Raw genomic sequence first — 26,907 nt, forward strand, 5'->3', positions numbered from 1 at the left:
GATGTGTTTTGGCTAAGAAGCAGGACAAAAAAAAACATTTTAACAAGAGCTGTTGACAGAGGAATAAAAAGCTTCTGTGGGTAATTGTTTACTATAGCCAGTGAAAGTTATAATCAAAATCACACCATGAAGTCAAGTGTGTATAGCAGATTGAGAAAAGCCACATTCTGCCAGAGAGAGAATAGACTGACATGCATATGTATCTCACTGCAGAGAACTGTGTAATACAAACGGGAGAAGGAAATTGGAAGGTCTGATGCTAAATGAAGTTAAAGCTGGCCATACACGCCAAAGATAAAGTCGCACGAAAATTAGTTTCATATGATTTTTGGACCCTGTGTGGATTTTCCTGAAATTTTTAATACCACGACAATTGGTAGCTTAGTCGATCAGACAGGTTAGAAGATTTCTGTCGGTGAAACTATCTCTGCATGTATTGTCTATCTGACTATATCAATGGGAGACTGTCACTAGTATTTGTCGGACTTAACTTTCATACGATTGCTGTCATGGTTAGAACATCATCTGATTTCTTCTTTTACTACTGTAATTAATCTGAATGGTTAGTTGCAGGTCGGAAGAATGCGCCGTACTATCATTACGATATGAGAATCTGCATGTCTATGGCCAGCTTAAAGGAAATATCATATGCACAGGTTTTTGCAGGGTGCAGGAGAAGCATTTCCTTTTGGTAAAAATCAGTCTATAACAACTACACACAATGGTGTTTTAAAGAGGCATTATGTACCTTATGGGTGACATTGCATCTCAGTGGGCAGCACCATCTCTGATGCAAGATGAGCTACTGAATTTGATTCCAGCCTGCAAGAAGTTTGAATGTGTCTTCTTGGACATTTTTCTGGGTTTCTTCCCACATTCCACATATAGGCAGGTTAATCAATTTCTTGATTAACTGTCCCTACTATGTGTTAATGTGACCTTAGATTGTAAGCTCCACTGGGGCAGGGTCTGATGTGAATGTTTTATAATATCTGAATAAAATGTGTTGCCAAAATTGCTCCATGTGCCTATGGGTGCAGGCACATCAAAAAGATGATAGGCGTGTAGGGGCTGATTCCACTGGTGTGGCAGTAGCCCAAAGGGTTGGACTGTAGCATTGGTGTCCCACCAGGTTCCAAACTTCAGGGGGCCCTACACTGAATTCTCCAATAAGAGAAGGATTTCAGTGTTACATCTGTCTTCAATAATGTCTTCATGCACAGACAACAAGTAAACACTAAGGTGAACAGTATATAAAAAGGTGTGTTTGTGTGGGTGGGTGGTGGAATAGAGCCAAAATAGAGAAAGTTTTAATATCCATAATTCATAATATACAATTCTGTTATACAGCGACAGATATTTTGTTAATGGCTAGTTGTAAGCTGCAGCAGGGTTATCTTGATTTAATCTGAATGTCAACTGGTAAAGATTTCAAGGGATAAAATAAGCAAACAGTGCTTTGCAATGGAAGGGTGTAAACATAAATTATGCACATAACATATAAATATTGACCAATACATTAGATAAAGGGTCCTGCTCATTAGAGTTTACAAGACGTGCAAAGATAATGTAATGCCAACGTATAAATGCCTTTATAAGGAGCACAGAATTGTCTATTTTGCTCATAATTTTATGGTATTCTGTAAGCAATTTTGAAGAAACAGTGAACAGGGCATAGCCTTTGCTGTTCTTTACAAAAAGGATACATTCAGAAAAATGATCCTATTAAGATTGTCTGTTTGTACTTTTATTCTCTCTGCACAGCTGTTAGGTTAGGGACCTTTATGTTGCTGAGCTACATCTAGACCTTGATTCCCTGCAGTGCATATGGTGCAACCACTGGCATACAAAGAATATTTTAGTGTTCTCTGTTCATGAAACAATTCAGCAAACAATATTTTTTCTTGTTGTAGGTCAGTCACAGGCAAGGCTGAACCCGCTATGCCAGGACGTTTGTATGTTCACCCAGATTCACCAGCCACGGGCGCACATTGGATGAGGCAGCTAGTCTCCTTCCAGAAGCTGAAGCTCACAAACAACCATCTGGATCCATTTGGACATGTAAGCGACAGAATTTAAATGAAAGACATTTAGCACCTTTCTGATATTCCGCTAAACTAGGGGGCCTTAAAAGTTAAAGGGGAACTATCGAAAATGAACATTTAATATAAGCTTTGTCATACTGAAATAAGAAACTTTGTAAATACAATCAATTAAATATTCAACATCGTTTCTGAAATGATCAAGTTTATCTTCACTATCCCTTTCTCAGCATCTGTTTCTCTTCATTCTGTCTGATTGCAGCAGTTGGGTATCAGATATTCATTGACAGTTAGATCCAATATATTTTATAGGGGGGGCTTCTTTTCCTAGCAGATGAATTAGAGCTCACTCAAATAACTGATTCCAGTACAAACAAAATCTAACAAAATAACTGCCTTTTGCACAATTCCTGCATATATAGAGACAGGATTTCTGGTGATTTTAACAGAGTGAGCTCTAATACATCTTCTAGGATCTAACTGTCAATGAATATCTGACAGCTAATTGCTGCATGAAGAGAGAATGAAGAGAAACAGATGCTGAGAGAGGGATAGTGAACATAAACTTGATTTTTTCAGAAACAGTACAGCATTTTTAATTTGATTGTATTTAGAAAATGTCTTATTTCCGTATGATAAAGCTTATATTACATTTTCATTTTCACGATAGTTCCCCTTTAAAGAATATAATCACATTTTGCTTTTCAAACAGTAGTTGTTTATGAATTTAAAAAAAAAAAAAAAAATATCTCAGGTTTGTTTGGGACAGCAACCTTACAGATGATTATGCGCTGTCATGCTATAATATCTTTACTTTTTCCTAACATTAATGGCAATGCTACTTAAAATGACATTAAAGAGGTAATGTATTATGAACAGGACTACTGGGCACCTAACAGATTTAGTGGTAAAAACGTGTCTTTGAAGTTGCCGTTCAAATTCCACTGAAAGCATTTTTTTGTTGTTCTTGTTGCTTTATCACAGTTACATAGATACAGTGAATATGACAGCAGATATAAGCTGGTATTTATCACCTTGATGGTAGCAGCCATTCTGTCATCAGTGCTCTGCTGCTTGAGTCTCTGGCCTCAGGAGACTTCTCTTACGTGATATGATCTGAATGTAAAGGGTTTATATTAGGGATGCACTGAATCCACTATTTTGGATTCGGCCGAACCTCCGAATCCTTCGCGAAAGATTCGGTCGAACGTATTCTTAATTTGCATATGCAAATTAGGGGTGGGAAAGGGAAACATTTTTTACTTCCCTATTTTGTGACAAAAAGTCACGCAATTTCCCTCCCCATCCCTAATTTGCATATGCAAATTAGAATTTGGATTCTGTTCGGCTGGGCAGAAGGATTCGGCTGAATCTGAATCCTGGTGAAAAAGGCCGAAATCCTGGCAGAATCCCAAACTGAATCCTGGATTCGGTGCATCCCTAGTTTATATTACTTGCCTTATGAAATAACAGTAATGTTGTGCTTTCCTGGGGATTAAAGCAATGGTTTTACTGCTCTGTTTGATGCTCTCTGCAAAGGTTATTTCAGCCCAGTTATCAAACATATTTCATAACAAAGCACACGGTGCAGAGGTCTGGACTGGTATTCAAAATAGGCTCTGGCATTTAAGGTATACAGAGGCCCAAACAGCCCCCCACAGGTCCAATTAATAGTGACTGTCTATGGCATCTTACAGCAGACCCTCCTGCATTTGCATTTTATAATATTGTCATATTATAAAATACAACTGCAATATTTGTACAGGATTTTTCAAATACATGCCGTCCAATTACTCCTTAGACTAACACTATGGCATAAATATTTTAATGCAATTTAACCATCAAACACGGTCCAATCAGGTTTACGGAGCAGCAACATGAAAGAAGTTTGACAGCAGTGGTCTATGGAATGGTTTGATTTGGTAATTAATTTGGATTGAAATCAGAAGAAAAGCTATAAAAGCAATATTACTATTATTTAAGAATATCTACTGATATAGATTGCAGGCTGCAAGATTTCCCAGATGATTGTGCAGTTAGGATAAAAGTAAACTTTCGAGTTGCAATGCTGCAATAGAAACATCAGCTATTCTGCAACCCGAGAAGTAATTTCAGGACCATTTTGCAGCAGAAAGATTACTTGAACATGCTGAGCGGTGAGCCAAGTTTTTGCGGGAAATAGCAATTGTTGGCAGTTACTCCACAAGCAGCGTGCTGGAAACATCCTTTCAATGGCCTGGTGCAGATAGATTTCAGCAGGCAGCAGGTAAACTTCGTGATCAGACGCTGGTAAAGCAGTTGATGCTGGAAGAGGCAGAGATTAAATCAGCCTCATATATCAATGGCTGAATGAACAGGACTTTTATACACACACTGCTGCTTGGCAGAAACGAGCTCTGCGGCTTCTTACGATTGATTGAATGGTTGTCTTGAAAAGGGGGAAGAAAAAGGGAAGTCTAAAGGGAGAGGGAGGAATGATGGGGGTTGTTCTAGGATTTAACTGTTTATATAAATAGGCACATGCACAATCATATAGTGTGTGTGAGTATATAAATATATCATTCAACTGATACATTTTTATATTGGTGCTGCATTTTTGCCTTTTTGTTTATATCTAGGAACGTAGGTGAACCCTTTATGCATGAACCAGTCTTATTGACTTTACATTCTGTGCTGCCCTAAGGATATTGTTATATATAGTATGTTAGTGTGAAGGCATGAGCATCTAGTTCATGCTGCAATACGGTTGAGACTAGGGATGCACCAAATCCACTATTTTGGATTCAGCCGAACCCCCTAATCCTTCGCAAAAGATTCTGAATCGAACCGAATCCAATCCTAATTTGCATATGCACATTTTGTTTTGTGCTAAAAAGTCACATGATTTCCCTCCCCACAACTAATTTGCATATGCAAATTAGGATTCGGCAGGGCAGAAGGATTAGGCCAAATCCGAATCCTGATGAAAAAGGAATCCCTAGTTGAGACTCCAGCCCTGTGAGAGTCCACATGGGTATCTTTGTTTCTTTTGAAATGTGAGTGCATCAGTATTATACATAATAATGTGAAAATATATTCTTGACAGTCACACCCATTCAAACTTTCCAGATTATTATTAATGCTTATATAGCACTAAAAACAATATTGAGTCCTGTACCTCAATCCATTTGGCACTATGATAAGATAATTAATAGTCTATATGTAAGATAGTTGGATTAAAAAAAATATAGGATATCAAATAAAAGTAGTTGCAAACTTTGGGCAGTCTGGAGGCCAAATCTGCCCTGTGTATCTCAAGCTGAATGTGTGTAGTATAAGGCAAGGAAATCCCTTGCTTAAAGTAGCCTTGAAGAGGAACTGTAAACATGCACCCAACCTGTTGTGTTTAATTCATCTGTTTGCCATTAAGCTTTTGTTATTTTTGCAATTATAGTGTTTTTTAGTTAAATGGTTTAATATGCACTACTTAAGTAATATACCTCTAATATTTTTATGCTGCAAACAACACATCCCTGGTGTTTGGTATTCTAGACCTATAATTCAGGAATCAGTTTGTTGCTCCAAGTAAGATCCACCTAGGATTTTCAGCATCAGTAATCAGTAGGGTTGTGACCTTTTCTGGAAAAAAATACTGGCCTTTCTATATATTTATCCTTTTTCCCTATTAATAACATTGGGATCAACCTTCATTTTTACTGGCCTGGCCGGTAAAATACCGGGCAGGTGGCAACACTAGTAATCAGTAAAGGTCGCCAAACATAGATCAGAGGACCCTGTCAGATACTGTCAGAAGAACAGATATCGGCAGAACAGATATCGGCAGCTTTAATCTGCCTGTGTATAGCCACCTTCAGCAGCAATCAGTAATCTGATTCCAGCATGAGAAAAGTTAAGGCCCCCATACACCGGCTGATAAAAGCTGCCGACAGACCCATGTGTGGGGCTATCTTGGGGGCTTCCCCGATCGATATCTAGCCAAAAGTAGGCCAGATCTTGATTGGGCAGATTAAAAAAATCCCTAAAAAGCCCTAGGGCCCACGATCGGATCAGCCGATATTGCCCACTTTCATGTGGGCCTATCGGGGAGAGATCCCCTCATTTGGCAACATGGCCAAACGAGCGGATCTCTTCGTCTATGGCCACCTTTAAGTAGAGAATTCCACAAAATTAAGCTTGGCCCACACAGCAAGATCTGATCATTTGGTGAGATTGCTAATACAAAAGCTGGCCATAGATGCAAAGATTCGATCGTACGAATCTCCATTTGGTACGATTTTCAGGCCGGGTGTGGCATGTCCTGACATTTTTCGTGCAACGGCGATCGGTCGTTCAGACTATCGGACAGGTTAGAAAATTTCTGTTGGCTAACGATAATATCTCAGCACGTATTGCCGATCTGATTATATCAGTGGGAGACTGTCACCAACTTTTGGCGGACATAACTTTCTTACGATTGCTGTCAGGGGCAGAACATTGTTTGATCTGTTCTTTTACTACTTTATTTGATCTGAATGGTCAGTGGCAGGTCGGGAGATGGCACTGAACGATCGTTCGTCCGATATCAAGATAAATCTGCACTTCTTTGCCCAGCTTAAAAGTGGGTGATGTTTAAAGTTTTCCGCTTGGGCCGATTCAGGAGCCCACCAATAACCAAGTCTTCTGCTGATATTGGTTGGCTTGTCTCCAGTTATACACACACACCGAATAGCATATGAAAATTTGTTTCGTACGATAATATCTGTGCGTCTATGGCCACCTTTATACTATCTTGTTCCGTGTACTTGGAAATAAACCAAAGAAAGAATTACAAACTGACATCAAGAAAAAGGTGTTTATTTTTACAGTCTAGCAGAAAGTAGAAGGGATCAAGGGCTGCTAATGGTGCTGAGCACTTATCTGCTGAATGTGGCTTTTGAGTGTGCAGATAAGGGAAAATGACTTTGGATTTAACCTTGGAGTTCCTGGGCCTTTCGCATGGAGATATAATTTAACATGTTGGGAAAGACCGTAAAGCTGGAAACTAACCCTTCCATGGCCAATATATTTTGCAAAGCAAATAATTAATGGTAAGGGAGCTAGCACACGGTCAGATTCAGGGAGATTAAGTTGCCTGGCCCCGAACTGCCTTCCCCCTGCCTTCCCCCTGCTATAATGAGAAAACGCCAGCGCCAATGCACTTGCAGCGCTTCGATTTCCAAAGTCGCCCGAAGTTGAATCACAAGGAAACTTCGGGCGTCTTCAGAAATCAAGGCGCCCTAAGATAGTTTGCCTTCTTTAATTCAAATACTGAGAGAAAAAGTTACATTCATCATGAGTCATTAGGGAAACAAATATATGGAATTACTGAAGCTAAAACTTTTACAAAGATGTCAGTGAAAATTTTAAAATTGAAGCGTTATGCTAATAAAGAAGATTTATGCAGTGGTTACAAGCAGTAATTTTAGCTGAACATTAAAGGAGGATATTATATCATCTTTTGGTAGATGGGAAAGTTGTTAGGAGGTCAAATTGTTGAGTAATAACCCATTTAAAGAAGTCAACTTTACGGAAATGACACATGATGAGGCTTGTCATCCGAAGGAATCTGCCCTACACAGGGGCACCAAATCTCCTCGAGAAGCCTAAACATTCAATAACCTTCAGCTCACTACATGTTAAACACATAAATTGCGGCAAAATTGTGGGAAAAAAATTACAAAAGCAGATAAAAAGTTTGGGACTACAGATAAACAAAAATGTAATGGATAAGGATTGGTAACAATTAGAAATGTGCAAAGGAAGCATAGCAAGAGTAGTTAGTGGAAGTGTCTAACAATGAGGCAAATAAGTTACATAATATGATATATTTGGAACAGCTAGGACTGTGGCACACACATTAATTTCTTTACCAGCGCAAAAATATCAGCAGAGAAAAGACAATCCTGTCTGTATGTATCCTGTGTGCGTAGCGATAGGATTGAATATGGTCCACCTGCCAGAGAGGGGCTGTGTTATATTACACTACCTAAACACAGAAGACAGTTATCCAAAATGTACCAGTAGTTTTCATTTGGTAAAATACAAAAATGGCATCAAATCAATAGACCCTGATAGCAACTCATGTCGGAGGTGTGTTAGAGCTCAGTGCTGCTTTTTGCACACACAGTTTGCAGAACAATGTTCAGCTTGACCCAACCAGGTTGCCACTAGAGTGGATCATTGTTTGAATTGGGCAGGTGATAAGCCAAATCAGACTTATGGTTTGGCTTTTGGCCAACACTCGACTCACGTGGGAGAATCTGTAGACCCATTGGGAGATAACTGCTACATGGCTTTTACGTATCGGTCAGTAAGTCTGTCTTGAGCCCATACACTGGTCAGTAAGTTGACAATATTGTACCATGTATGGTCAGCTTTAAAATGCAATTATTAAACAAAGGGATTTGTGCAGAATGATATCTAATAATGGGTGAGCAGTTACAGTGGTGACTGAAGGAGGTGCTTGTTATGAGTTATACACACTATAGAAAAAAAATAATAGGTTAGTATATGAACAGTTAGTAGTGAGCGATAGAGTGTGCACATTGATTATTTCAATACATGTTTTTAGTGTTTGGAAGGAATTAAAACATCAATCAGAAAAACAATTCTACAAAAACTAAAAGCTAACTGCCCGTCATCTTGTGATAAAAATGTGTTGTCCAAAATATTCCAAACGTATTTAATGGTCACACCAGAGAGCCATTAACACCCTGCAAATTATACATTTATAAACAGTGCATAGTGATGTCATAAGATATAATCTGTGCTTAGTGAAGTTAGTTGTGTCATGACTGTACCCTTTGTACAGGTTGGACTGGTGGGTGCAAGGCCCACCTGGGCAGCCACATCAAGGGCCCCGCACCCCGCAAGGGCCCCAGCCGCACCCCTACAGGAGCTGACATAACCTACCCCCCACAGAGCAAGCTTAAATTAAACCTACCTTTAGGGTAGGCATTAGGGGAGGGAGATCAACGGCCTGGGGAGTGCCGGCGGGGCCCAACTGATTTTTTCCCAGGGTCCCGCCAGCCCTGTTGTACCCTGCTGGTGTATCATAAATAACAGTGGAGGGTTAAGCTGCCCCCACTGCCAAGACATATAAACTAGCATGTGCATCGCAGGAGGATACCTGGTAAATGGTGTGTTGGGGGGGGGGGCAAAGGTCCCAACTAGGGGTACGTGAATGATAGAAGAGGAGCATGCCTAGTGTCCCCCCACTGTTGCGCGCTAGGCGCATACGTTTTCTGCCTACCCCTAGTTCCGGCCCTGATTAAAAAAATGCCCCCTTTTGTAAAATATGAGAATGATAAAAAAAAAAGGCCCTTCAAGTTTGTTTAAAGGCTCCATATGACATCATGATTTTAATATAATTAAAGCCCTGAAACATCAAATAATAGAAATAATTGGCCTAGCACATGCAAAAAGTTGTATTGCACTGATGTAAACGATTAGTGGAAAATAATTTCAGATCAGTGTATGCAGCATTACGATGAAGCGATATCACTCATTTGCTAAATTGATGTGGATTCCTCAATTCATTTGAACAAAGACACATCTTCCACACTAAACAAAGAATCAGATCCAGCTCACATCCAGTATGGGATAAGGAGTTCCAGAGACAAAGAGATCTGAGAGGAGAGAAGAGCAGAGGGCAACAGGAGGCCGGATGGAAGTGCAAGCAGCTCCTTCCAAACCACAGTGACTCTCGCAGGGGTTAAGTCACTCTTCAAAGGCTTCTTCAGATAAGTCCTGCTTTGAGCTTGTATATTTATCATAAGACAACAGGGCAAATTCTATCAGCATCCGTTAGCAAGGCTGGAAATTCCATTTCGACATATCTCGCCTGCTTTAACCCTAAATACTACAAGGAGGTACACACACTACGCAGGGTCTACTCTGTCTATTGTAATTCTAAAAATATGTTTGTTCCATTTTGAGAATGATCATTGCTGCATTGTTGATATTGGGATATCTGTCTTGTGTTCTCATATGTTCAAACATAATGTATAATACATATAGTATGAACACCTTTACGGGGGAAATAATTTAAGGCTTTACTTGTGTAAACATGATCTGGTAGCGTGGATTAAGCCTTGCAATGCTGGGGGCATTTTTTTTTTACTGTGGTGGAAATAAATACATCAAAATAATGTACAGATATAAAGCGATTAATATATATATATATATATATATATATATATATATATATATATATATATATATATCTTTCATTTGTTTCTTTTGCTGCATGTTAGAAATGGAAGGTTATATCTGGAAGGAGAGACTTGCGATATGGAAAAAAGGATTCATTAGCTAACAAGAGTGTCAATGCGGGTATGCAAGCTATAAGCCAGAGACAGATATCATGATTGTACATGTGAAGGGGACACAGCATCCCTATAGGCTACAAGGAGCCAGAGTGTAATGAAGCATGAATTTATTTCAGCAGAATGATGGGAGGTAAGGAAGGAGACTGGGGGTGGGGCAGCTACATGGGAGCAGTGTCCCTACTGTGAGCTGAGACTAAGGGAATAGGGCATTATGTCCCCTAAGAGCAAAAGTGCAGCAGTAGCCTCTCAATTAGAGACTCTGTAATGAAATTAAAAACCATTAGATCATTCACAGCAGAGGCCTGCAAGTTACCCACATGTCAAAGGAATTTGGCTAAGCCTTTGGGATGAGAGAGGCCTCGTGAATGTCTCCCCTGTTGCAGGGTGGGGTGGGGTGGGGTTGGCGGGACATCGCTCCCTCTGACGCCAGTTTTTATGGTGAAGGGATATACAAAGCATCCCATGCCAACATAACGAAAAGAATGAGACTTCGGGATGATGTGAATGTATTCAAAGACTGTAAATGCAACACATTCCAGTTCTCTACTTCTGCCAAATACACAAGGAATGCAAACCTGTGGGTTTTTAGGCTACATAAACCATAGTAGTGCATCCAGTTTATTATTAATAATATAATTTACTGTATATTTACTATAATAAATCCTAATTCGGAAGATAACTGAAAAGATAAGGGAAAAAGGAAATCACTTTTTAAAAATTTGCTTCAAATGTATGCAATAGGAGATGGCCCGTAATTCTGAGCTTTCTGGATAAAAGGTTTATGAATAAGGGATCCCATACCTGTATATTAAAATGTCCTTTGACATACCTAAGGCCTGTTGGCTGCAATAACAAAAACAGACAAAAACTTGCAGTGCTGTACCGACAGACATTACCTTTAAATTTAAATACAGGAGATGCAGTCTGCAATTTCACATATACAACCCATGGTACAGTGAGACAGAGAAGCATATGAGGAGTTAATAATCATTTCTGTATTCCAGATCCCAAGCTGGATCAGATGCCTCTGTCTTTGGAGCCTTGCTCCTAGCCTCTTAAAATTCTGTTATTTTTCCAGGTTCTATAAACTTTATGGATTTTCCTATTCAAAAATGGAAATCTTAATTCAGAGACTGGAATGGTATCTCTTAACATTTTTTATTGTTGAAAATGTTAAATTTTGTCTGGGATTAAAATGTCTCCCTATCTCAGTGGCGTAAAACGTTCAACTTTAAGTGAATACATTACTTTTTATTATTTGTAATAAAAAAAACAAATGGAGTTAATCTTTTTACATGGTTCTGACATACACAAGCTGATTATGCTCACTTGTGAAACTAAAATGAATTGTCAGATCTTGTTAAAATTGATAACCCAATCAGACTTCTCCTGCTATGGAGGAAACAATGCCTGCTGTTCAAAAAGAAATAATATAAAATGCATTAATCAAGAAAAAAAATTGCCGGTCATATTTTAGGTGATTTTCTTTATTGTATGTTGAGGATTTTACTTTCAGAACACTGCATCTGTTCAGAAGAAAAGTAATTTTTTGATACAATCCAAGAAAGTTAAATGAAAAGTTTAAAATCCTTTGCAGAGCAACAGATCCAAAATTCCACCGTATTCACAGTAGAGTTACGACTTTCAGCACCAGTGCAAAGATAAGAAAAATATACCTATTGTCATGGTCACGCTTAGATCTGGGGGAGCCCCTTAGCTTAGAACAAAGCTACAAAAAATACCATGGACTGTAAATATGTTTTACCCAACCTGACCTCTAAAAGTGACCTTTCAAGTGTATTTACAATAGAAAATAGGCTTTTCATATATTTGGCCTTTTGGATTCTTACAACAGTGGTTCCAATCTGTGTGGGGGACACCCGTCATCACAAGATCTGAATTAGGTCCGCAATATTTGTCATTTTGCAATATTTACCTTGTTGAATAAGGGTAGATGTAATGAGGCCAGGCCTAGCTCTGTGAAAGTACTTATAGCAGCAAGAAATAACATTGTTTCTTGGATGAGACAATGAAGAGTCTGGGACCATATGACATGTAAGTGTATAGGATAGGATCCTCAGCCAAGTGAGTAACCAGTTAACTTGCTCTCTGCAGTGAAATACTTCTGATTGCTGTCTGCATATAAGCTGTATAAGCATAGACGTAACTATAGGTCTGGTAGGTTTTTACCACAAAATGGAGTTGTATGTATGTATAACTTTATTTGTAAAGTGCTGTTAAGGAGCCACAGCGCTGTACAGTACATAAAAGTACAATATATATATCGAAACGTTAGTCCATAGTTCCTAAATAAATTTATTATTTGATATTTTTAAGACCTGTGAGTGCTGACCTTCTTTTTTGTTTTTATATATATAAAAGTATACATGGGGAAGAGAAATCACATAATAAATATACACAGAAATCATATACAAAAGAGCTTAAGTGCTATGTGGTACGATACACAGTGGGAAGGAAGTCCCTGTCCCATAGAGCTTACAGTCTAAGCGGATCAGAAGAGAACATACAGGCACAAATTGGAGATGAAAAAGTGCGCAAGGTAAGGCATAGTCAGTAGGCACAAGACTAGGCTAATGTTCTAGTGCTCCAAAAGTAGGCAATTTGATTTTTCTTGAAGAGATTGGGAGAGGATTCCCTACAGAGGAATTCAGGGATAGAATTCCAGAGGTAAGGAGCAGCAAGATAAAAGGGTTTGAGATGAGAAGTGGCAGTGCATGTGGATGGTGTGAAGAGAAGGTGGCTCTGAGAGGAGTGGAGGAGATGACCAGGAACGTATATCAAAACAAGAGAAGAAATATAGTGAGGAGCAGAGGAGTGAAGGGCTTTGAATGCTTGTAGAAGGGAGCAGGTTCCCTTTTAGGAGAGAGCAGAAGGATCCTGGTAGCAGATTTTAAGATAGATTGGAGAGAGATGGGAGTCAGAAAGACCGGTTCGGAGGAGATTGCAAAAGACTAAGGGCATAGATTAGTGTCTTGGCTGTTGCTTGCGAAAGAAAGGGGTGTATCGTGGCTATAATGGGGAGGAAGAAACAACAGGTCATAGATGTCCCCCCAAGCAGCGTGCAGAGTTAACTGGGTTAATGATCATGCTATCAATAGCATTGGTGAAAGGAAGTGAAGGGCTCGGCTTGGGTGGAAAGACCATGAGCTCAATCTTGGCTAAGTTGAGCTTGAGGTGGCGGTTCATCCAGGAAGAAATGGCTACAAAGCAGTCTGCTATCTGGGGTTGAATGTCAGCGTTTAGTGACCTCGATGGGTTTTAGCTGGAGTATTTTCACATTTGGGCTTTTTTAGAAGCTTCAGGGAATAATAAATCTTGAAAAAAATTTTTCAGGAAAACACAAATCGACCTTTAATAAATAACCCGCTTAGACATCGAATTTTCCATCCACTAGCAGTCAAGAAACTTGCTACCTATGGCGGATGCTGGCACAGTTAGTTGTGGTTCGCTTAGGCTTTCCATGGGATCCTTGCCTGGCAGTGCCCACCATAGACAGCACTTCTTCAGCTTATATGAAAGAGTAGGCACAGTGGGACTTTCTTACTGCCATTGTGAATGTCAAAATGCCCAGTGTGCCTTTAGCCTACAGATAAGTGAAAAAGTTAAACGTTTCTGTCCTCTGTCTTTCTCATGCAGATCATCCTGAATTCAATGCACAAGTACCAGCCACGGCTCCACATTGTCAAGGCAGATGAGAACAATGGCTTTGGGTCCAAGAATACAGCTTTCTGCACTCATGTATTTTCTGAGACTGATTTTATTGCTGTCACCTCATATCAGAACCACAAGGTAAAGCTATAAGCTCTGTAACGCATACTGTACTTTTATATTAAAGGGGTTGTTCACCTTTAAATTAATGTTTAGTATGACATAGAGAGTGATATGCTGAGACTATTTACAACTGGTTTTCATTTTTTATTATTTGTGTTTTTTAAGTTATTTCGCTTTTTATATAGCAGCTCAGTATCTCTAGTCAACTAACCAACTCTGCTGCATGAAAAAAACTCGGCATGTAAAAGCTGGTGAGTTTTTAAAATAAGTCAATGGGAATTGTTTATTAAAGCGAAGGCTTTCACGATCATTAAAAATGAATGGAAAAACTTCTCGCTTGTGTGCAGGTCTGTAACTATTCTGTTCAAATTTTATCTTAATTAAGCTAGTGCTTGAGAATAATAAATGGTCCAATTTTTTTTAATTAAAAGAATAGCGGGAATGAATTGTTTCCGCCTAATTATTTTGCTTATTTTGTAAATGGTTTATTATGGTGTTTACTGCCCCTTTAAACAGAACAAGAGAATTTTGAGCAAGATATTCTTTGGACTGTGGTGCCTAGTGATGTGCAGGCCAGGGTTTTCCTGACCCACACCCAACCCTAACCAGCCCTGCTGCAGCCCACGCCCGCGCTGCCGGAGTCCTTTTATAGACCCGCCCCGCTAATGACATTGTGTAGTTGATGTGGTCCTTGCACTGACTGCCTGCATTCCTGACAAAGTGATCAAGGTGGGAATATAAGGGCAAGATCTGCTCGTTTGGCAACCTTTCCAAACAACTGGATTTGCCCATGTATGGCCACCTTAGAACATTTTGTAAAGTAGGTCATTTCTTTTATGGGTCTTTTAGATTCAATTGTGTACAGGGCTGTTAACCAGTTTGTGTACCAGTACAATTTCTGCATATCTAATTCTGAGCTGTTTACGAGTTGTGGGAAATTGTCTGAGGTATGCACAAGACAGATGAGATTGAGAATACCAGACTCCTGGCACCCATTATCATCCACTATCATTATCATTTCCACCTGTTCATCTCCACTGAATGAAGTGGATTTATCGGGTGACATCAATTTAGTCAAGAAAAACAGGCATCCTTTTTATCTATAAAAAAAGCAATATTCAGGGTACGCCCCCAATGTTCCTCAAAAATACATTGTATGTAATTCCAACACATTCAGTATTGTCAATGGTACATTGACACAAATATTGACTTGGTGACCACAGAGGGAGTCTTAGATTAATATCAGGAATTATGAAACCACTGTATATACTGATAATCAAGTAGGATAATGGGATTATCCACATGATTTTATTTTCCTTTTAAAGCTTTTTTTTCTGTATGTAACACAACAATGTCCTGAATTCAGTTCAATATTCTTATCAGATCACACAGCTAAAGATAGAGAACAATCCCTTTGCCAAAGGATTTCGGGGAAGTGATGACATGGAGCTACACCGGATGTCCAGGATGCAGAGGTAACTAACTCTTCTATGGCACCACTTATGTATTACTTGATTCAACATTATATGGCACAGCATTCAGTTAAGGTGCAATTTTAAAAACTTGTGCGCTCAGAATGCTGGGTGGGTCCGACCCAGTCCTGAACTTCATGTATGTTCTATTTTGTGCACTGCACAGTTTGCTATCATGAAATAATGTTTGTGTTTGAGTACAATAATAGTATAGACATTATAAAAAATTGAGAATATCTGGAGATTAGAAAATCGTAATACGTAAATATCAAATTCAATATGAGAAACCGTAATAAATAAAGATGACACATGAATTAGGGCCGTGCTTTGAATAATATGTATGAGCAGTAAATAGGCAATATGTGGAGAGCTGTTATTTTATTAGCTATTGCCATTATTTTATTTATCAAATGTTAGAAGTGTACAAAATTACAGTTAGGCCCATAAATATTTGGACAGAGACAACTTTTTTCTAATTTTGGTTCTGTACATAACCACAATGAATTTTAAATAAAATAACTCAGATGCAGTTTAACTGCAGACTTTCAGCTTTAATTCAGTGGGTGGAACAAAAAGATTGCATAAAAATGTAAGTAACTAAGGCCTTTTTTTAACACAATCATTTCAGGGGCTCAAAAGTAATTGGGCAAAAAAACTGAAAATAAAATGTTTGTTTCTAATACTTGGTTGAAAACCCTTTGCTGGCAATGACAGCCTGAAGTCTTGAACTCATGGACATCACCAGATTCTGGGTTTCCTCCTTTTTAATGCTCTGCCAGGCCTTTACTGCAGCAGCTTTCAGTTGCTGTTTATTTGTGGGCCTTTCTGTCCAAGTTTCATTTTCAGCAAGTGAAATGCATGCTCAATTGGGTTCAGATCAGGTGACTGACTTGGCCATTCAAGAATATTCCACTTCTTTGCTTTAATAAACTCCTGGGTTGCTTTGGCTGTATGTTTTGGGCCATTGTCCATCTGTATTATGAAACACCTCCCAATCAATTTGACTGAATTTAGCTGGATTTGAGCAGACAGTATGTCTCTGAACACCTCAGAATTAATTTGACTGCTTCTGTCCTATGTCACATCATGGATAAACACTAGTGTCCCAGTGCCATGGCAGCCATGCACGCCCAAGCTATCACACTGCCTCCGCCATGTTTTATATGCTTTGGATTCTTCGATTCTGCAATCATCCACCACTGTTGTCTTCCATGGATGTCTAAGTCTTTTTTGCATTGCTGAGTTCACCAGTGCTTTCTTCCTTTCTCAGGATGTACCAAACTGAAGATTTTGCCACTCCTAATATTGTAGCAATTTCTCAGATGGTTTTTTTTCTGTTTTTCCATCTTAAAGATGGCTTGTTTCACCTGAATGGAGAGCTCCTTTGACCGCATGTTGTTTGTTCACAGCAAAATCCCTCAAATCAACTCCAGGGCTTTTATCTTCTTCATTGATAATGACATAACAAAGGATTTGCCCACACCTGGCCATGAAATAGCCTTTGAGTCAGTGTCCACATTACTTTTGAGCCCCTGGTCCAGTTACTTTTGAGCCCCTGAAATGAAGTAATTGTGTTAAAAAAGGGCTTAAGTTCCTCACATTTTTATGCAATCTTTTTGTTCAACCCACTGAATTAAAGCTGAAAGTCTGCAGTTCAACTGCGTCTGAGTTGTTTCATTTGAAATTCATTGTGGTAATGTACACAACCAAGATTAGAAAAAAAGTTGTCTGTCCAAATATTCATGGGACTAACTGTAGATCTGATGAATCAGAACCTGCGTTGCTACATCTACATAAGATGTGTGATTGTCAGGATTCTGGTCATTATCCAGCCACATAATTTGTGGAGGATTCGCACAAGCGTGATACTTGCCCACCATGCTGCAATAACCAGGGGGACTTGGACATTTTTTGTTCTAAAAAGTTTTAATCTGCAAAAAAAGAAGAAATAGGAAAGATTGGATATAGAGTTCTCATACTATTTTGACATTGCCCTACAGTATTTACTACATGATGTACACTGATGCAGATATCTGTATACATTGTTATTATTAAGTACTAAACACTGATTCCATTTTGTCTTCTCTTAAGCAAAGAGTATCCAGTAGTGCCAAGAAGCACAGTCCGTCAGAAAGTCTCCTCTAACCACAGCCCATTCTCTCAAGAAACCCGTAACATTACAGGATCTTCTACCCTAAATTCCCAATATCAGTGTGAGAATGGTGTTAGCAGCACATCTCAGGATCTTCTGCCACCTTCCAGTGCATATACTTCCCTGCCCCATGAGTCTGGTACTATATATCACTGCACAAAAAGAAAAGGTAAGCATGTAAGAATGTAGAGTATGCTTTGTGCATGTTAGTTACTAAAATTGAAAAAAACATACATTTCCTGCAAGTGCAACCCTTTTTAATTATAATTTCTTTGTATTATTGTTTATTTTACTTTACAGCAGAAGTGTGTTTGCTTCAGCACCAAAAGTTTAAGGGCAGTGACACATGCTGCTATTTCATTCGTTAATTTACAATTTTGTGCAAAAAAAATATGTTCTGACCAGCAAGCACTCCCCTTCACTTTCTTCATTATCGGCACCTGTTATCCAGAATGCCTGGGACCTGGGGTTTTCACCTGTCCAGTTTTGACCAGGACAGCCCGGCTGCCTGGTCAAGACTGCCTGCCAAGTTTTCCAAATAAGGAAAACTGACAAGGATTTAACTCAATTAACATGGCAACCAGCTAATCGCTGATTAACACGTCATAGCCCCACCCCTGGTATAGCCCTCACCCCACCCATGATGTCACCGGCCTGCTCCACTGGCCCACTCTCTGCTCGGATCCCAGACCAGTAAATTGTGGCAACCCTAGGTTTTCTGGATAAAGAATCTGGCGGATTGCCACATCATAGCCCAACCCCTGGTACAGTCCTCACCCCACCCATGACATCCCCGGCCTGTCTTACTGACCCACCCCTGTGAAATCAATAGCCCGCCCCCTTCTGGATAACAGATCTTGCGGTAATTTGGATCTTCCTACCTTAAGTCTGCTAGAAAATCATGTAAACATAAAATAAACCCAATAGGATAGTTTTGCCTTCATGACAGATTAATTATATCTTAGTTTGGATCACGTACAAGGTACTGTTTTATTATTACAGAAAAAAAGGAAATCATTTTTAAAAATGTGGATGGAAACACCTTAATCTTACATTTCTGGACAGAATACATCTGATAAAAATGATATTATTTCCCAAACTACTATATCCCCTGCAGATGCTACCATATCTAATAAAACCTAAAGATCTCAAGCGTATACATCACATCTTTTATTCATTCATATGGCATAACAAAAGACCTAGAAGACAGCGCTTCAAACTTCAGCAACCTAAATCACTAGGAAAAGGAATATAACGAAGCTGCACTTCTCCGTTACACAGGGGACTGGTTATTAGGCAGGAATTTATTCACCACAGTAGATTTAGATCAACAACTAGCAAACAATCTTACACTCAATTATTTGTTACATACATCCCCAGGTTAATATCCCCCCAGCCATGCGTATAAACCCCTTATTTACTGATACCTATTGCACATGGAACTCAACTAGATGCAGACTCAAACTATCCTCAAACACCTCACTATATATTACATGGGCAGGAAACAAGGACTTTTCAAAAGGTCTAGAAACCCCAATCTCGGAACAATGGAAATTAAAAGGACTAAATATCATAAGAGATCTATTAAAAAAATGATGTAACCCCACTAATTCCAAAGGAGATAACTGAAAAATATCCTTTCGCATCCACACACATTTTTAGTACTTCAAAAACATCACTACACCACACAAATTTTTAGAAACCTGAAAGAGATAGATAAACAAAACCCATTCACACATCTGTGGTAAGACAAAAAAAGCACAGATCAACTGCATACATTTACCAAACTCTCCTCTCACTGATCAACATAGAAACAGACATAAAAATTGTGTTTCCATGGTTATTAGATATACCCAACCTCACTTTATCCACAGCTCTAAAAAAAATCACTCCAAAATCAGGTCAACACTCTCAGCCAGTAAATATCAGGAAATGGCCCTACAACCTTTACACAACTTCTATCTAACCACAGAACGTAGATTTAAAATGGGCAAGCTTCCTTCAGATAAATGTCTTCGATGCCTCACTCCAAAAGCAAATCTTCATACCTTATGGACATGTCCAAAAATTCTAATATTTTTGAAAGAGGTATAACTTACTTGACACAGATTGTTGGGAAACCAATCCAAACAGAAATTACATTGGCATTTTTTAGCAATACCACTCCCTATACACACTTAACAAAAACCAAAAAACAACTGCCAATGAGAGCGGCAGCAGCAGCAGCTAAGAAAACAATCTTACACTAATGGCTCTCAACAGACATCCCATCTATTACACTAACAATTTCACTAATAATTTCTACAAATGTATACCCAAATGTAACTGAAAAAAAGTTAAAAACAAATTATAAAAAAAAAATATGTGGATTATTAGAATGGAGTCTGAGAGAGACAGCCTTTCCGTAATTTGGAGCTTTCAGGATAATGGATTTCCAGATAACGGAACCCTATATCTGTATAGTGGAGAAACCAGCAAGGGACAAGCAAATTCTGCTTTCTTATTTCAGTTTCATTTACAAATAACTTTAGAATCATTAAACCTTTTTAATGTTGGATTTTAATATAATCAAAAGTTACTTTGACACATAAAAAAAACAACAATACAACATATCCCTAATTTCCAAGTTTGGCCAAAATGCAGATTTCTCCACAAAAGAAATAGCTGGATACAAAACCAAATCCAACCCCTAATGAGCATATTATCATCATATCATATGAAAACAAGAAAATATCTGCATTATTTACTGCCACTTTCAGTTATCCACAGCTTTAAAGTCTTATGAGTTTGGATTAGGTTCAGCTAAACCTTAATGATTCGTTCAAACCTGAATCTTCAAAAAATGTCTAGGAGAGCTAGCTTTGGTAAATCACTAGTCAGGGCACACCTGAAATTCGATTATAATGTTGCAAACAGATAATGTATATTAATCATACAATGTATGTATTTTATTTATATAGTAAGTGAAGAGCCAGCTGAGCATTCCTATAAGAAACCCTACATGGACACTTCACCAAGCGAAGAGGACCCTTTTTACCGATCTGGGTACCCACAACCTTCATCCTCTTCCTCATCTACCACCTCTTTCCGCACAGAATCTGCCCAACGACAGGCCTGCATGTATGCTAGTTCAGCACCTGCCACAGAGCCTGTACCATCCATAGAGGATATATCTTGCAACAGCTGGTCTAGTGTGCCCTCTTACAGCAGCTGTACAGTAGGTGGAGGAATGCAACCCATGGAGCGCCTCCCATATCAGCACTTCTCTGCTCACTTTACCTCTAGTTCCCTCATGCCTAGACTGAGTAATCATGCAGGCACACAGCCAAGTGATTCTCACTCCATGTTCCAACATCAGTCTTCTCATCAGGCCATTGTAAGGCAATGCAATCCTCAATCTGGGTTACAACAATCATCAGCTCTTCAGCCCACTGAATTCTTGTACCCACACAGTGTTCCCCGGACCATTTCACCACATCAATACCACTCTGTGCATGGGGTAGGTATGGTCCCAGACTGGAATGAAAACAGCTAACAGGGCAGAAAGATGTGGTTTTGGAGTGCAAAACCGATATGTTGTTCAGAGAGCCATTGAATGTGGACAGATGTTGGAAGGATGCAAGGATTTGTGTACTGGAACCTATTTCAGTGATCCACTTTCTTCCTAAACTCTCTAGCTTTGTGATCCTACATAGAAAGAAGAATAATACAAAGTTGGAGTGTTCCTAAAAGGATTCACACTCAAAAAAATAGAGACCTCTCAAATCCTGTAGCTTTGCACTTCATGCAGTGGGCTAACACTATATTGTGGCATCCTTGTGGAAGGACAAATAAAGCAAAAAGGAGGGGCAAAAAGATGCACTTAATGTAAGCACCTACACGGCTCTGGTGTTTGCAGTGTATTACTCAGTGTGCTGTAGGAGAATGGAACAGTCTATGTAAAAACAATGATGATGCTGTGTATTCTGTCAAGGAGGACATGGAAAGATTGCTCTGGAGAAAAAGCAGAGCTTGTAATTAGATTCCTACACTTCAGCAAGTCTTCGGAGTTGGGTCACCCTCTAGGAAAGAGACCAATGTTAAGAATATTAAATGTTCATCCGAAATCAATAACTAAAAACATGGGAGGAAAACATATGAATAAATCCTTGATCTGTACTGTAGATTGGTGATGGTTGCAGATACCGCCATTTCAGTATTTGATGCATGACAGCTTATATAATTGGAATCTTGTGGTCATTTGTAGTATTGCTTTTGTAAAAAATTGGAGTAAAAAAATTACAATTTCTGTTCTGCAATAGTTCTACATAGCTATGTTGCTATTCCACCCAATTTCATTCCAATTCAAAGACATTGGCTACTATCTATTGTCTACCAAGATCGTCAAGAACATAATGCAAATATGCATATCATGGAAGTATGGTTTCTCTTCTGCCACAGAAATGAGTAAAATCATGCCAAGTTAAACCTTCCTTCCCACAATTACCTTTTTTTGTAAGAAAACCTCCATAAGTTATTTTTAATTATTACTTTGTGACCCAATTGCTAAATAACGTTGACCCTTGGCTACATAATTGGGTGGTCAACACTTCCAACAGCTGCAGCCATCCTACAACGGGCCTGAACAATGGATCTAGCCTGCACCTCACCTCCACATAAAACAGAGTGCTTGGTTTGTCAAATGTTGTGTCATTGACCTTGTTATATAATAAAAGATAATATATTTTTGTTTTGTGTGGACTTCCTGAGTTGGATTCCTGGATAAAAAAATGCATTTGATTTCTAACCATTACTACCAGATGCAAAATTTTCTCAGCTTTCTTTCATGTACAAGGATTTTACAAACTTTTTGGTGGGCTCAGCCTATGGACCACAAGGTGAGGTTAAATAGAACAGGTAATGTTGCCCTTATCATATAGAAATGACAGGACAGAGGCACTATTACTGTTAAAGTTGTATCACACATTGATGCAATGAATTTATCTAAAAACAAATCTGTGTTGGTTTCACCTGATCACATAATTCCTATATCTCACAAGTGAGTCACTCTCATGCTGCTTGGCAAACTACAGAGAAACATTTTCATTAGTGCAGCCTTCCATACAGGCTTATTTTATGCTGCTGGGCTGCTCTTTATCAGACTGGCATGTTATTGCAATAAAAGAAAAGACGGATGGTGCAAAATATGGAGAGAATTGGTCAATGGTTTAAATGTGTTAATAAGCAATATGAACTACTAATGTACTGTGATATTTATGGCTATCATAAGTCACAGAGAATTTCCATGATCACAGAGAAGCATGAGGCCACAGGTTGTGCTGCTGTGATTCATAGCATGAATTCAGTGCCCTTGGGGTGGACTCAGCAAAGAAGCAATAGTCCAGGTTATGTTAAAGGGAATTTCAGACACTATGTCTTCATCTTTTTTGGAAGGATCCTCCTGTTATTGAGTTTCTGAGAGTACCTTGTCTTGTTTCCATACTTCTCAGGAAGAAGGGTTTGACATAATGCTTTACAGTAAACATAATGCTATTTTGCCTGGCTGTTCTTCTCTCAATGTCAGTTTTGTTCACTATTATAAATCCTATGAAGTTCTCCTTATGGTCCATCGCTGTTTATATAGGTTATAGTTTACAAAATGGCATATTCTCATGTCAAATACAAGAGGTCCTCTTATCAATATATTTAAGACAGAGACATTTTGTGCATACTGCTACTGAAAAATGCCTTACCCTTTAAACAAAACAGGGATTGTTTGTCCATAAATTGCAATATATTTAAGCTGGCCATATCTGGCCAGTCCTATGCTCAATTTTCATCTGATTCATTAAGAATTCTATTGCTTCATTATACATTTTACAAAGGGACTAAGTTTTTCCTGCAACTTACTAGCTGCTTTCAAAGTAAAACTCCCAAATTCTCATGTCAAGCCATTTTCAAAGATATAATTGACTGTACTGTGCAAAGGACAGAAAATGCCCATACTAGGTTATAAAGGAGATCATTTATTCCTGTTGTAAAATTTAGGCATATTAAAGGGGTTGTTCACCTTTAAGATACATTTTATTATGATGTAGAAAGTGATATTACAAGACAATTTGTTATTGGTTTTTATTCTTTATTCTTTGTGGTTTTTGAGTTATTTAGCTTTTTATTCAGCAGTTTGCAATTTCAGAAATGTGGTTGCTAGGCTCCAAATTACCTTAGCCACCATTGATTTGAATAAGAGACTGGAATATGAATAGGAGAGGGCCTGAATAGAAAGATGAGTAATCAAACGTAGCAATAACAATATATTTGAAAATTGGAAAGAAGCAAAAGAATGCAACCAATTAAAAAAATATAAAATAAATAATGAAGGTTCTTAAACCTGGCCATTCTATAACATTAACTTAGAGGTGAACCATGTTTGTGAAGATGGTATGTCTGTAGAAATAAGTAAAATCAAGTGGACTTGCTGTGTTTTTCTTGAAGACGTTTCACTAGTCATCCAATTCAATTGAGAGGGACTTGTAAATAAGATCTCTCTTGCATAAATACCATGGAATGTTACTCCAATCAGCATAATCTGTTTATCATAATATAATAATCATCATATGATAAAGAGATTTACAAGTTATTCTGAATTGAGAAAGCCAGTTGGATAATTTGACTTGTTTCTACAGACTTAAAGATGAACCACCCCGTTAAAGTCACAGAGGCATTTCATGATCATACAAAAGCATGGCCGCAAGACAAGTGACTTTAAATGGCCCCAGGTCCAAGGAATACCATTTAACAGATTCCATACCTATATAAATAAATACATACATATATATATATATATATATATATATATATATATATATATATATATATATATATATATATATATATATATATATATATATAGACAAAATGCAGGGATATATATATATATATATATATATATATATATATATATATATATATATATATATATATACACACACACACGTATGTATATATTTATAAAGTATAAGTGAAGTTTACTGAATTATACAACATAATGTGACTGAAACAGAGTAAAGATGTGCCCATTGAAGGTACAATTATAAATAAGAAAATCACTTTATCTATTGTCGTGGAAATGATTTGACACCAAAGTCTTTTCTTTAATCAGATCTTTACTGCAAAGTCTGATGAGCTAAGGTTATTTTATATACTATACATCTGTATCTGCCTGTGACTGGGGAAACTGTTTCTACTCAGCTATATCATGCATACTCAACAAGCCTGTATAGGAGGGGAACAAGAGAAAAGCGTCCGCTGGAGCAAATCTATATCATGCGATGCCTTGATTTCTCAAGAAAAAATAAGGGAATGCTTATTGTGCAGGAGGAATTTGTGATCTGATTGTTTGGTCTGAATGGTAAGTAATATCTGGTATAAAAACATACACACAGCACATCATCTTGCTAATACTGATGGGAGCATCATTTGGTTGTTTGGAAGCCTATTCTAATCTATTATAGCATTATATGTGGCAACTATATCATTTTTAGAAACCTCTCCTTACTGGTTACTGGCTTTCTCCAAGATCGCAATACCCACCGGAAGCAATGTGGCAGCCTCTATGACAATAATCCTATTCTAAAAATAGATAACACCTCTCTTGTTTTATATAATCCACTTTCAACAAAAAAGATAACAGTGGTTTGTCTTTCATTTCCCAGGAATATCCGAGTACTGGGGTGTTTTCTGAACAAAGATTTTTTAGTGAAGCAGTATTCAGTTGTATGAAATTAAATCAAATGTGGAAAACTGGCTGTGCAAAAATGTGGGTACCCTTGCAATTTAGTTAATTTGAATGCATGTAACTGCTCAATACTGATTACTGGCAATACCAAATTGGTTGGATTAGCTTGTTAAGCCATGTACTACATAGTCAGGTGTGTCCAATCATGGGAAAAGATATTTAAGGTGGCCTATTGCAAGTTGTGCTTCTGTTTGACTCTCCTCTGAAGAGTGACAGCATGGGATCCTCAAAGCAACTCTCAAAAGATCTGAAAACAAAGATTGTTCAGTATCCTGATTTAGGGGAAGGCTACAAAAAGCTATCTCAGAGGTTTAAACTGTCAGTTTCAACTGTAAGGAATGGTATAAGGAAATGGAAGGCCACAGGCACAGTTGCTGTAAAACCTAGGCCAAGACAAATACAGGAGCAGCATATGTGGAGGATTGTGAGAATGGTTACAGACAACCCAAAGATCACCTCCAAAGACCTGCAAGAACATCTTGCTGCAGATGGTGTATCTGTACATCGTTCTATAATTAAGTGCAATTTGCACAAAGAACAACTGTATGGCAGGGTGATGAGAAAAAAAATCCTTTCTGCACTCACACAAACAGAGTTGTTTGTTGTATGCAAAAGCTCATTTACACAGGCCACAGTCATTTTGGAACAAAGTGCTTTGGACTGATGAGACATAAATTTAGTTATTTGCATGGCAGAAGAAGAACACCGCATTCCAAGAAAAACACCTGCTACCTACTGTCAAATTTGATGGAGATTACATCATGCTGTGGGGCTGTGTGGCTAGTTCAGGGACTTGTGCCCTTGTTAAAATCGAGGGTCAAATGAATTCAACCCAATATCAACAAATTCTTCAGGATAATATTCAAGCATAAGTCACAAAGTTGAAGTTACGCAGGGGTTGGATATTCCAACAAGACAATAACCCTAAACACATTTCGAAATCTACAAAGGCATTTACGCAGAGGGAGAAGTACAATATTCTGGAATGGCCGTCACAGTTCCCTGACTTGAATATCTTTGAAAATCTATGGGATGGTTTGATGCAGGCTCTCCATGCTCGGCAGTCATCATTATTTATTTATTTATTTATTTAATTAAATTAAAATAAATGTTATCAACATAGAAAAAAACACATTGCCAGTTGGAGTCCCGCTTGAGTCAGCACCCAATCTGGAGAGTCAACCGATAGCAGCGGAATCAACGAGGGTGAGGAAAAGCCAGTGCGGCAACTATCTTTCTTATTTCATTGTGCTAAATAAATAAATAAATGGACTAATTGGATCAATTACAATAATGAAAACACTGAAAGGGACACACAAGGGCA

At 38.3% G+C, this 26,907-nt stretch overlaps 1 protein-coding gene across 4 annotated transcripts in view; it reads left to right on the forward strand.

The window, feature by feature from the left end:
- Positions 1-22,535, forward strand: part of tbx5.L (T-box 5 L homeolog) — a 48,982-nt gene extending 26,447 nt beyond the window's left edge. For 3 of the 4 annotated variants that reach the window (XM_041587427.1, XM_018255535.2, XM_018255622.2), the window contains exons 5-9: positions 1,914-2,061; positions 14,048-14,200; positions 15,566-15,657; positions 17,746-17,975; positions 20,767-22,533. In XM_041587427.1, the coding sequence (XP_041443361.1) occupies positions 1,914-2,061; positions 14,048-14,200; positions 15,566-15,657; positions 17,746-17,975; positions 20,767-21,341 (1,198 nt within the window). In that variant the 3' untranslated portion in view covers positions 21,342-22,533. 4 annotated transcript variants of the gene reach the window in all.
- Positions 22,536-26,907: the final 4,372 nt, after the last annotated feature.

The sequence above is a fragment of the Xenopus laevis genome, chromosome 1L (genome assembly GCF_017654675.1).
Source record: "Xenopus laevis strain J_2021 chromosome 1L, Xenopus_laevis_v10.1, whole genome shotgun sequence".
NCBI classification, from domain to species: Eukaryota; Metazoa; Chordata; class Amphibia; order Anura; family Pipidae; genus Xenopus; species Xenopus laevis.